Here is a 14182-nt window from a genome sequence, read left to right as displayed (position 1 = left end):
TGATCACATCCTTAATGAAACTGTGACTCCACCTTGCCAACATACATTCTCATTCCCACAGACCTTCATCATGAATACCCATTACCACAAGCATAGTCGCCTTTTCCAGCAAGCATGGGTTGCTGAAGACCAATTCTGACCCAGATCATAACGGGTGCATAGAAACCTGAAAATAATTGAGTCGGGACCAGACAAACCGTGAAGGTATTACAAGCAATGTTCCCTGTTATCAGGGAATTATGAACTGCAATCAACCAAGTCACCAAGCATGACCATCCAATCGATTCACCCACCTGTTACAACAAGCATAGTTTGCTGTGGACCTATCCTCCACAGTGTTCTCCTGCTGAGACTCACCTTGACTGTAGCTGCTCTGGGGGTTCCATAGATGAGGGCCAGTTCACCGAAACTCCCACCCTCACCTATTGTTGTTACATGCTCGCTATTCACATAGATCTGAAACAAAAAACACACTGTAAGACAGCAGCAAACACAGATTATATTGGATTCCACAGACTGATTCAACTCATCCACTGAACGTATTGAATCCTTCCCAGTCTAATCATTGTCTTCCAGACCACTACTTTAGGATCAGAAATGAAAATTGCTGATTAGTGAGTGAGTGTATTGATTTTTGCTGCTTCTAGCAATATTCCTGAAATATCACGGCAGGGGACACCCACAATGGGCTTCACATATTGTACCCGTGTCGGGCCTTCGATGTGACAAGCAATACTTTAACCACTAAGCTACCTCACCACACCTCGACAAACAGAGATTCAAACCAATACCATACGTAAGTTTGCAACTAGGTTTCATAAGGGCACCTCTCCTGTACTGCACACATAACAGCCAAAAGATATCAGAGTGCTGCAACTTCATCAAGATTATGAGACGTCTCGTATATATACGTGTGAGTTCTGCTCTGTAAATAAATAACAAATAGGAATGCATGCATAATGGCACAAAGATATCTTGAATGGTTTCTGTGTGTAATCCGGAGTACTGATACACAGAGGATAAAGTTGACTTGTACTGAAGCTCTGTGAGTGAGTGAGTCAGTATGGTTTTACGCCGCTTTTAGCAATATTCCAGCAATATCACGGCAGGGGTCACCAGAAATGGACTTCACACATTGTACTCATGTCGGGAATAGAACCCGGGTCTTCGGCGTGACGAGCGAACGCTTTAACCACTAGGCTACCCGACCGCCCCTGGCGCTCTATGAAGATGGCAGGAAATGATAATAAGATCTGTGAGACACAAAACAGTTGACTGAACAGAAGGAAGTGGTTACAGGTTAGGACATGGAACAGCCCTGACAGCAATACAAAGACACTGTCAGGCAACAAGATTTAACTTCTTAAATCAACTTACAGGACAACTTACAGTTATAACTGAAGAACATCTATGGTTTCCCAAAGAAGGTTCCGGTAATTTTATGTCAAGGAGCTCCAATGACAGACTTTACAATTTCACACCAGACACAATCATTGCCATTGCTATGCAATGAACCCCAAATCTGGACAGAACACAGCCACTTCTTCCCTACCCCTATGGTACAAGTGCTGGTCAATGACACATATTTCACCCATTCAGAGCATTTATGTAGTTCCCAAGGGTAATCAAAACTAAACCTTGATGAAAATGAAGCAATTAGGGCAAAAAATTGGTATCTCGTGCCGGAGCAGATGCTGAAGAGAAGCTGATGAAGAAAGTACAGCTAGACGGGGTCGGACATCTTTATCTATCAGGGTCAAAGGAAGAGTGGTTAGTTCCAGTTAGGTACTTCATGAGAAACGCTCATTGCTCCAAATGACCTTTTTGATGGAGAATAGGTGAATTAGTCTGGCTGATAGACTAAATAGTATTCAAACATTTTTACTTTAGAAGCTGAATGAATGTTCATGTATCAAAGGAAATTGACTGACTAGTCTTTCTAGGGACGAGAGACAGTTGGATTTTAGCTGCTTTTAGCAATATCCCAGCAATATCATGGCAGGGGACAATGGAAATGGGCTTCACACGTTGTAACTACCTGCTTTCTAGGAATGAAACGCAACAATCCTCCTGTGATAATCTGGTACTGTCCTCTAGTCGGGTTAAATCTCATACGGGGATGTTGCAATATCCCAGGGATTTCATACATACAAGTTCCCCTGATACTGTAACATGTGAGTGTGCCTCACGAGACTTTTTTTTTGTATTTGACCACAATCTACATAAGGAAATGTGAGGAATGATGTAAACTATAACCCAAAATGCCTTCCTTACATTTCAGTAGACTGAACTTGCAACCATTGTATATGTAGCCAAGAAAAACCAAAACGCTTCTAAGAATTTCAATTTCAAGTACATATACATATGCAAGAGATATTTTATACCTGTTTCCTGAGGTTCATGAAATTTAAAGTTGTTGATAAATGTTGTTTCAGTTCATAATAAGAAAAATCAAACCACTTCCTCTTTGCATTCTATGAGATTTAAAACCCTCGAACATGTTTTACCCTACAATCAAGTGTGAAAGAGTGTGTAAGAAAATGATTCCGGGTGTATCACTTAGTTTTATTGTAGCAACCAAGAAAGAGCGTTTGCAAAATTGTGAAACACTAATGTCACAAGGTCAGTTCATCACCTAACTCCCCCCAGCAGAAACGTAATCTTAAAATCTCCTATCTTGCAGCACCGTCAAACCCCAATGATTCGAAAGTCAATGACTTTCAAAAGAAATGCTTCCTAAAATCTGCCCTTCTCTTCAACCTGCAATTGCTGTTGCCTGAAGACACGGCTCTATGACCATCAGATGCATGTTAAGCTCTCACTGCCTGATGGCTGTAGGGCCCAGGGCAGGATGACTTCCTTCTCCACACTGTCAATTGTCCTGAGTGGTTGGTAAGAGTCTGTATGGCAGTACATAAAGGTTACACTTGATTCACACTCATGGGGCTACTTTGAGTCTGTCCACATATAGTAGTCAACATTTGCTGAGGACCAGAATAGTCGTCTTCAGTCAAAGGTGTGGTCCTTAGCAAATGTTGAGTAGTATCAATGTGCTGACTATCCTCAGTGTGAGCCTTCATGTTTTGGGAATCAGCAGACATTGATGTAGGTCACACAAATTTTTATCCGACTTACTATGACCTTTGACCACTAATTTCTACCCGACTTGCTTTAAAGCCACATTGAATTTGCGCAAAGCATTCTAAAAGGGTAAGAGATATTGGACTCAGTGGGAAATAGTAAGGATCTTGATGGCAGGTTATATCTGGAGCACTGAGAAGAATAATGTCAGGTGATACCAAATTTAACACACAATTTAGCAGGATTCTACAGACCAACATCACCAATTCACTTAATAACACTGACAAAAATTATAACAGTTACCAAAAACTTCTGAAAGTGCATCTTAATAAGAACACAATTTTGGATCACTTAAAACCTTCTCGACAGGACGATCTGTCAAATTGACTATTTTCTCAAGTGTCCTTCAAATCGAGTCCTTCATTCCTTACAACCACTCACAGCTACTCTCCTCATCTGCTTTTTCTAAAGTGGTCTTCAACAGGTGTGTACACGTTCTGATTACAAGCCACACAATGGCACCCTGCAACAACAGCTTCCATCAAGCTGCATGGACTTCTTCCAGTCTGTAACAGCCAATCTGGCAGGCAGCTCACTGACAGAAACAGCCAACCTCAACATCGTGTTTCCCTAACTCAAGCCTCTGCAGATTTGACAGCATCCCAGATGTAGCCTTCTGAAAGGAGGCTAATTCAAGTTTTCAGTGTCACCCTCTTGCATCCGCTCCGAAGGAAGGACATCCAAGGTAAGAACCATTAATGGTTTCTGGAAGAACCTCCATACCTTGAGGAAGTGCAATCACCTCAATAGTGAGTCCGCCATGAAATGTGAAGACATGACTAGCTGTCAGTGGTACTTACCAACAAATGGCATGGCGTAATGAAATGTGCAAAGTGAACTCAAGATGGAGGATTCAACTCTTCATGTCCTTTGAAAAAAACCTGTTTCGAGTCCATACATGTTACATTCATTTGTCTATTGTCAGTTTAGAATAAATATATATGTCAAAAGAAATGTAGTGAGTCTTGAAATGAACTAGTTATTTATCACCATGCTGAAGAGGAGTAGAAAGTTTCAGAAAAGTTTGGAGCAGAGTGACCCCTGGAGGAAGCTAGCAGCATTTCAAATGCTGGTGAGTGTACACAGTCGATGACTGCACACGTTGTGTGTCATACGCTGGTGGGTTTCATGCAGAGACTGTACTCGCCAGTAGTCCCTGATCTCATAACAGTTCCATGTGGCATGACAGATTAACTACGCTATATTCTTCCTACCATGTAATGCAATAACAAAGCTGTAAAGGAAACAGTCCATATACCGAAAAGTCATGACGCTCACCTTGTTCACTAGACCTCATCAATATATATTCATATTCAAAAGGTGGATATGAAAATTTATATCAACACTGACAAAGCTCATAAATGACAAATCGTAAATCAATCAGTTTTACTTTTTGGAATTAAAACAAAATTCAACCAATGAGATATCCTCATGAGTATCTATGTACAACCACTGGCAGCCTATCTACTTTTTTAACCATCTCTACAATAATCTAATATTTTTAAAAATCAAGAACTATCAAGTGGTTCTGTGACATATTTCAAATGTGAAAAAACTTGTTGGTGCTGGAAATCTTCAAAATCCTTTGCGGGTCAGCTATTTCTTAAAAACTCTGTGATCAAAGATTAACTGCATGTTCCACACTTTTCTTATTCACCTTTAGTCCTCAAATCAAATGGATTGACACTATGTCCATTGTCTCCTATTACAAGGGACTACCAAAGTGTCAATCACCTGCTGGCATTGAAATCAACAGCAACAGTCAACTCAGCATCTCGTAAAGTCACAGCTTAATTTCGGATGAAAATACCACATGACTGAAGAGAGAGAAAAACATTTCCCACAGAAATAAAACCTCCTGGGATCTGTTACAAAATTCACAAGTCTTATTCTGGCCTAAAACAGCCAGGAAGAGGGAACTAACTGAGTCCGATGCAATGATAAGCTCCTCAAATGTTTTTTCCTCAACCAAAATATTACAGATAAAGCCCCTGAAGAAGTGAAGCGCTAAGCTTCCATTTGAAGCATTTGCTGGGAAAAACGGCTGCAAACATCCCTGGAAATTGCCTCTTCAAAGTTATCACTATTTCATTACTGTAATCTTCCCTGAAGGCAGTTAAATAAAGCGGCCATGAATTCATTGCCATGATTTCTATCACTGTTCAGCTGCTGCAAATTAGTAATCGCATTTAAGAGCCAATCACACGTTTTGTTTCTCTTGCACAGAGGCTTGTTGCAGCGAAGTCTCAGAAGGGTATGACTTGTGGCAGCCCGTGCCACCACGCAGTGTGCGAAGACTTCCACGCCTTTGATGGGCATAGACCATTATGTGAAAGATGTCACAATCTCACATCTACTGACACTTCTGGGACTTTATAGCCATGTCAATAATAGGGAAGGCTTTGCCAGCTCCATCATTTCATCAGCCAATTAGCAGGAACCAGCTGAAAGGTTCCACAGCATGACAGATAGTAAAGTGTCCTTTAATTAGAAATTCTACCAAAGAAAATAATGAAAATTGATCATTTATTTAGTCATATAAAACATAAACTGTACAGTACATGGTCAAGCTCTTCTTATGCCTTCATGGAAGTTGTCGCTGTAATAAATAAACTGTACAGTCCATGGTCGAGCTCTTCTTATGCCTTCATGGAAGTAGTCGCTGTAATAAATAAACTGTACAGTCCATGGTCGAGCTCTTCTTATGCCTTCATGGAAGTAGTCGCTGTAATAAATAAACTGTACAGTCCATGGTCAAGCCCTCCAAATGCCTTCATGGAAGTTGTCGCTGTAATAAATAAACTGTACAGTCCATGGTCGAGCTCTTCTTATGCCTTCATGGAAGTAGTCGCTGTAATAAATAAACTGTACAGTCCATGGTCAAGCTCCCATATGCCTTCATGGAAGTAGTCGCTGTAATAAATAAACTGTACAGTCCATGGTCAAGCTCTTCTTATGCCTTCATGGAAGTAGTCGCTGTAATAAATAAACTGTACAGTCCATGGTCAAGCTCCCATATGCCTTCATGGAAGTTTTCGCTGTAATAAATAAACTGTACAGTCCATGGTCGAGCTCTTCTTATGCCTTCATGGAAGTTTTCGCTGTAATAAATAAACTGTACAGTCCATTGTCAAGCTCTTCTTATGCCTTCATGGAAGTAGTCGCTGTAATAAATAAACTGTACAGTCCATGGTCGAGCTCTTCTTATGCCTTCATGGAAGTAGTCGCTGTAATAAATAAACTGTACAGTCCATGGTCAAGCTCTTCTTATGCCTTCATGGAAGTAGTCGCTGTAATAAATAAACTGTACAGTCCATGGTCAAGCTCCCATATGCCTTCATGGAAGTTTTCGCTGTAATAAATAAACTGTACAGTCCATGGTCGAGCTCTTCTTATGCCTTCATGGAAGTAGTCGCTGTAATAAATAAACTGTACAGTCCATGGTCAAGCTCTTCTTATGCCTTCATGGAAGTAGTCGCTGTAATAAATAAACTGTACACTCCATGGTCAAGCTCTTCTTATGCCTTCATGGAAGTAGTCGCTGTAATAAATAAACTGTACAGTCCATGGTCAAGCTCTACTTATGCCTTCATGGGAGTAGTCGCTGTAATAAATAAACTGTACAGTCCATGGTCAAGCTCTTCTTATGCCTTCATGGGAGTAGTCGCTGTAATAAATAAACTGTACACTCCATGGTCAAGCTCTTCTTATGCCTTCATGGGAGTAGTCGCTGTAATAAATACAGGGATGAGAATGGAGATTTTCCTTTTCAGCTGAATCTTTTTTGTAATGGAGCCATCAGATTTTAACAAATTTGTGGTTACTAAAATTTGTGGATCTGCTGAAGATTCGACCCCTGCAAACGTTCACAGCCTTTCTTGCATTTCATTTAACACAAACCTCTTGCTTTCCATCTTTATTTCTTTAAATAAAAGTGTCAAAACCGTTCCCATAATAAAAAATCCCTGATAAAAGCAGAGGCCATTGTACAAATCTGACAATATCATAAGCATGTTTTATTGAATCACTATCAAATAGTGATAATACCAGGTTTTCATGAAAAGGTGAGTGAATTTTTCCACACTGGTGGCACAACCATAAACACATGCAAAGGCATGTCAATTTTCTCCTGAATAAGACACGGGTGGCAATTGATGGACATATAAAACTGAGAGAGAGAAAAATGTTTTAAAAGATCATTGCATGTCTTTGATAGGCATTCTGGTGTCATGTCATTATATATTCACATATTTCCCTGCAGCCACAAACAATTTCCTAGTAGCAACATACAGTAAGCCATGTGGACTTCATAAAGTCCACCCATCAACATTTATTCCACAGGGTGTGATGGATGGCTGCATGTGTCCTATAACTCTGTCAGTAATATCCTGTGGCTGGAAGGAAATAACAGCTTTCCTTTGGATAACTTGCAATGAGTAATACAATCAACATATATTACATGGCTTGGCAAGCTGTGACTTATGGATATTAATAATACAAAAGTATAATCACTTGTATTCCATCTTTCTCTCAGTCAATACTTCCCACCTCCCCATGGGTTTCTCTTGGTAAAGGATCCATCAGAGCATGGTCAACAGTTTCATATAATTTTCACCGCTATTTTGCCCCTTCCACCAAATGGAATCTGTTTTGGTGGATAATCTAGACTGGTTCTTCTCCTGCACAGACAAGCTATATTTACACTACCACCACCACACAGCAGGAAGTGAGCTAGGCCAGCCAGCATTGTCTAAACCATCAGTGCCGGTCATTAGTTAACCTTTGGGTAGAGTTTCATCCAAAAACTTTCTTTTGGGAAGTCCAAAATTAAGCAAAGGTTTAAAGACATTCATGTTATTCTTCTTTTGTCGCAATATTAAACATGACATCACTCACAAGTTACTTCTTTGTTAACTTTGATTAACAATCAAGTTATGCAGAGTTAATTTAGATTAGCACTTCACAAGAGAAGTGAGGAATACTAACTCACACTATGGTCAGAATTCAAGCAGGATTCTTCCGCGATATATCTGCCTATTTTCTAAACTTCTCTGATTTTTCCTGACCTGATAACTATGCACTTCCCGATTGGAAGGAAGCCATGACTGAACATCAAACATAGCCCTACTACCATCTTTCGTTTAAATCAATCTTCTGCAATTTCCTCTTATTCTCAGTTGTCAAACAATGAACATTTCAGATTCAAAACTCATTACAAAGTTAGTTTTAACAAAAACAAACAAATTTTCTTAAGGGTAAAAAATCCTAACAAACTATCAGAGATTCTTGTTTTCAATTACAAATTTTGAACTTCACCATCTTGGAAGCAAATGGTATGAAAAGGTCCAAGTAAACAGGTGATTGTTTAAAGGGGAGTCAGGGCCATAACTCACTTACCTCCTGACAAACACATTTACGACTTCATTTTGCAAAGCTCTTGCAGAACAAATTGATGAAACTGATGGTTGCAAAAAAGGTAGGTAATTACAGAGGATGCTATTTGTGCAGCAATCACCTTGACAAGATGGGCTAGTGGAGCGGTAATGGTGTCTTGCATCGCTCTCAGTCCATTTCAGGAGAGAGTGAGAGCAAGAGAGAATCTAATTTATATGAACTGAAATCATACAGTAAGATAACAATTTTTTTTCAATCCATTTTGTGAATGAATAGGAACCTTCCAGGAATGTATTCATCCAGGAGACTCACTCTGGGCAGGGAGACATAATCTTTACTCTGACATTTTCATGTCTCCAAGTCACCATGTCCTCTGAGAGCAAGTCAAGGGGGCCTGACAAGGAGAGTGTTGGTGTAGAGCTCTTAACCAATAGTGTTGATCAAGTCTCCTTCTAATGCAGTGATGGAAAATTAGGTCAGTTCTGTTCAAGAGGACCTCTCCACAAACTGATCCCAGCGCTGACTGCCCGAGCAAACTGATGACCACATGTTGATTACCTTTAAAATTACCCGGTAGGTGGTAAAACTGTTTTGGTAATATCCATATATCCATATGGGCCTGCAAGTGACCCAAACTAACACAGGGGTGCCTATAAATATTGGCAGGATACAGTCTGATGTGCACTCTGCAGCAACTTGTTCCATATTCTTTATTTGAAACACATAATGCTAATAATGGCATGGTTTTTAAAGAACTCCAGCTACATCGTTTCCAATGCCTCCACACAGTCAGATTGGAGACAACCCTCCCCCCCCCCACCCCCCCCCGAGATGTTTAATCCTACCAGTTTATCAGCCCAGACTCAGGTCTTTGTATGTCAATGTGGATAATCCTATCTCAGTCAGCTCGCCAGCACAGCTCCAGCAGTTCACAGCAGCTCACTGCTACACCTTACAATTGTCCTAAGCTCATGGTAAAGTAACTTGAGTTTCTAGAACGGAAGAAGTCCTGAACACTTTTTGATCATACCAAAACATTTCTTTGATATCTCACAAAATAAAATTCATCTTAATCTTCTCTGAAACATTTCTGAAAATATATAACTGATGAAAATAACACCTTTCCAATGTCAACGCAGATATAATTTTGTTAAGAATCAGTGGGTGAATGAACACCTCTTCAAACAGTATATGTCAGTTATTTTTTTTATTTTTTTTATTTAACGCTGCACTCATCAATATTCTGGCTATATGATTGCGGTCAGTAAATAATCGAGTCTGGACAAGACAATCCAGTGACTGACATCATGAGCAACGATCCACGCAATTGGACTACGATGACATGCATCAACCAAGTCAGCAAGCCTGACCCCCAATCCCGTTAGCAGCCTCTTGCGACAAGCATAGTCGCCTTTTACGGCAAGAATGGGTTGCTTAAGGCCTAATTAATCTACCCCAGATCTTCACCGCTCGTCAGTTATTTCACAATATGTCAGATCAATGAGTATAGAATTCCAAAAGGGACGCAGGTTGTGGATGTTCACAGCTTTGATCAAGCCCATGGTCACAGGTGTGGACAGACCAAAAGGAACAGGGGAATTCGGGATTCAAACCCAAGTCGAGCAGCTTGGTCATAGCATTGACAAACGAACACAACTCTAAAAAGCAAGTTGCGCTCCAAACCACTAAACCAACCATGACCACAAGACAAGACCCATCTCTGCTAAGTCAATACTAACTTGTCCCTGAGACAGAGTCTTGATGAAAACATACACTGCACAGTAGAAGACAAGCATTTCAGTTTGCTATTAACACATACCTGGGTATTCAGGCTTGGAACATCACCAGCAACCAGCACTCCAGATATGTTTACAAGCATATGAGGACAGTACTGGTCATGATCAGAATTGATGAGTACCAGACATAGTTTTTGCCAAACTAATGTAAACATAACTCTGACAAAAGATTTCGAGTGGGTATTATTAGCCAATGACAACGCAGGATTGGAAGGAAATCCATTTGCTGCTGACACAAAATTACCTGTTCCTGTTGAAGTGGAAGGTAATGTCCAATACAGTAAACGAAAGTTTCATGATGTTTTGAAGAACACTTTTGAGAATAAAATAGACAAGATATGGTAACAATTAATCATGAGAGCTTTTACTATTGTTTGCCCACATATTTGATATGGTTGTAATTTTCAATCCGTCTGTATTTTACTAGTTATCATCAAGGCATCTCTCTGGATCACTGAGCAACTGTGGATAGTGGGAGGAAATTATTACTCAATCTTCCTTCTTCCCCCATGAAGCTTTTCCATCATCTCACAAATCACTGAACAAAAGTTCAAAATTGATTTCAAATTTTCAACCACACACCATTTTATCATACTCTTAGATCTTTTGGCATTTGAAAACTTTTGTGCATTAAGTGACAATCCTTGAGCCAACATTAACACACATCCCTGGCAATCCCTGTACTTGGGGATTAAATGTACCACAGACAGACATACTTACATCCACCTCCCCTTGATCAAGCACATAGAAGTTGTCGCCTTCGTCACCTGGTGAGAGAGAAGACACATATTTCATACACTTGGAAAAAGCTCAGTGGTATTATTTAAAGTAGTCTACAGGCCAGAGGATCACAAGAAATCTTGAAAGACAATTGTAAGACAAGTAAAGCTCCTCCCTCATGGAGAGATTATACATCAGATTGTTTCTTCACATTACTCTTGAGATTCAGTACTCTAGCTTAGTTTCCTTTGGCAAAACAAGGCAAAGACTTTTCTCAAATTGTAGAGGATAGGCCTTTTTCTTTAATGTTCAAAAGCGTGGTTTTCAATTTGCAACTTTTTTAAAAAATAGGATGAGCCTACACTACTTTTGTAGACATCAAAATATAGGAATACACATTTTTTTTTATAAAAGTATGCATATTTCAAACACCTTTTTTTGGAGAAATCATGTGTCTGTGTACATATGTGCCAATCTACAGGCATCTTAAAAATGGTATCATGAATTTCCTTCCTATCAATGAATTTTTTGGTTTGGTTTGTTGTTTTACGCCGCACTCAGCAATATTCCAGCTATATGACGGCGGTCTGTAAATAATCGAGTCTGGACCCGACAATCCAGTGATTTACATCATGAACATCGATCCACGCAATTGGGATCGATGACATGCATCAACCAAGTCAGCGAGCCTGACCACCCGATCACGTTAGTCGCCTTTTACAACAAGCATAGTCGCCTTTTACGGCAAGCAAAAAAATGAGTCAGTTTGGTTTAATGCTGCTTTAAACAGTTACATCATGGTGTTATGAAGTGGGAGATGAAGTGATGCAGACTGTAGGGATTCTCACTTGGAGGATATCAGGAGCATGCATGGGTATGGTGCTGACAAACCAAGAAAAACATTCAGACCATTTTCCCCTGACTTGCCATACCAGTAGTTCACTAAAAATCTGTCCATAGTTTCAGCTATTTGTCAGTAGCCATTTTTACCATCATGTGGGCAGGTCTACCTGACACATTGCAGTGAACCAGTGACTGACCCCTCTCTGAGGGAGTACCACCCTGCCAGAACTCATGTATCTCTGTGTAGACTCTTAGCTGACATCAACTGACCTAGGTCATAAGCATTTCATTTGTCCATTCCAAGCATCTGCTCGATATTTACAACCCCTAATACAATAGGTCAAACTACCATCATGCACACCTGGTTCAAAGAGGGCGGTGCCCATGGTAAAACAACCAAATGAATGATTTATACCAATTACATTTTTTATTTAGATAAAGTTTTGTATTTATTTGTGCATAGATAGGTATCTACTGTATTTCGTTCCAAATTAGAAGTAATATTCCTTCATCAGCTAAGAACTTGATATGGTATTCTCAAATTCCATAATTTCTTTACTTGGATTCCTACTCTGTTTTTTTTGTTTTTTGAAATCTGTAGGAACTACGGAGTAATCGTAGGAGTAACAGGTCTGCATAATCAGGACGTGACCAATGACCACAGGTTTCTACAATGCCAATAGGTCACACCTCTGCACACGTCTCCCAGCTACTAAGACAGTGCCAGTCCTGGTAATGAGAGGACAGTACCCACCTTGCTGGATAATCACCTCTCCTGCATGCCGATGGACTGGAAACATGGCGTCAAAAATATCACTGAAAAGAAAAACATGATTGCCTTTGAATATTATCAACTTGACTGGATAACATCAGACATCATATTGTCAACGACACCTCCAATTCTGATTGCTGTTCCTTCTTTCTTGTCAACATGGCTCTTCCTTGACCGAACATTGTCCTATAGAACTGGATGCTGATAACACTCACACAGCACATGTTCTAACTTAAACACTTTAATGAATTTATAATATATATAACAAATTGGAGAAAGTATTATCATTATATATAAATATATTTATGTTTTAAGTTAAATTAGATGTACTACTCAAAACAAGTAAAAGAACACCCAATTCTTTCACACTATAGCTAATATGCCATGGCATGATAGATTACAAGTAGTAATATGAAAGATCTGTGTTCGTTAACTTCTTTTTAGCAGTATATAAGGCCTGTTAGGCATGACAGGACATGAGAGTTCTGTTGAGTGAGTGAGTTTGGTTTTACGCCGCTTTTAGCAATATTCCAGCAATATCATGGCGGGGGACACCAGAAATGGGCTTCACACATTGTACCCATGTCGGGATTCGAACCCGGGTCTTCGGCGTGACGAGTGAATGCTTTAACCACAAGGCTACCCGACCGCCCCAGTTCTGTTGAGCAAATGTAGGGATTGTGTATGCACTGGTGACGTGCTTCATTCCGATTTGCTTTATAGATGGGGTATATAAATTAGCATCGATTTTGAAGGCTTGTACAGGAGTGTTGCCTTATATGTGGGGTCACAAAACAGACGGCGATATACGGTATTAATTTCTATTTTGAGGGCAGTGCCAAACCTACAATATCCGACCAAGACATCACACTACTGACATAATGGACACTCTCAGTCGAGCTCTTCTTGACCACCATATAAGGACTGAATCTTTCTTTCAATCTTCACAATAACTATCTTGTAATTCTTGTAAAGTCCTTAGTTGAAAAGGTGAGGTTTAACGTCGCGTTCCATATTATTGCACTTAGATAGCGACTTGGTTAACTGTAGTGAAGTTCTAATTCAAATAAAAAGGTAAAATTTGTGTTCAGCAAAAACTGGATATTAAATGTTAACATTGGTTACCATTGCATTATATTTATTTATGTAGAGTTTCTATAAATCTGAAAACTAGTACAAAACAGTGTTTGTCATATAAAATGTCCGGAATGCTCTGACATTTTGTGTGTGAAACATGGTTGGTGCCCCAAATGTGCTTCAGTTGAACTACCGGGCTAGATGGACAGTAGACGTAATTACATCAGACATGCAGGAAAGCCTGCTATTTTCCCCTGGCCAACAACATGGCGGTTTAGTGTGCTGGTCAGTGTGCCAGGGAAATCCAGATATAGGACAGACAGTAATAGCTGCCTTCAGACTGTTCCGGTATTAATAAGGATAATTGTAACACAATTTGGGAAAAGAAACATTAATCTTTATAAAAATATAGTTGTTGATGTGAGTACACATATTTTTT

The 14182-nt window shown here is 39.7% G+C and overlaps 1 protein-coding gene across 4 annotated transcripts in view; it reads right to left on the bottom strand.

The window, feature by feature from the left end:
• LOC124151047 (cAMP-dependent protein kinase regulatory subunit) overlaps positions 1–14182 on the bottom strand; it is a 191260-nt gene that overhangs the window by 13460 nt on the left and 163618 nt on the right. For all 4 annotated transcript variants that reach the window (XM_046523338.2, XM_048400729.1, XM_046523337.2 and 1 more), the window contains exons 4-6: positions 12649–12710; positions 11052–11098; positions 358–456 (exon numbers count right to left, since the gene is read on the bottom strand). In XM_046523338.2, coding sequence (XP_046379294.1) covers positions 358–456; positions 11052–11098; positions 12649–12710 — 208 coding nt within the window. The remainder of the gene's footprint in view (positions 1–357; positions 457–11051; positions 11099–12648; positions 12711–14182) is intronic.

The sequence above is a fragment of the Haliotis rufescens genome, unplaced genomic scaffold (genome assembly GCF_023055435.1).
Source record: "Haliotis rufescens isolate VD_foot unplaced genomic scaffold, xgHalRufe1.0.p SCAF_20, whole genome shotgun sequence".
In the NCBI taxonomy this organism is placed as follows: Eukaryota; Metazoa; Mollusca; class Gastropoda; order Lepetellida; family Haliotidae; genus Haliotis; species Haliotis rufescens.
The sequence above is the reverse complement of the archived record's forward strand: the minus strand, read 5'-3'. Positions and strand labels throughout refer to the sequence as shown.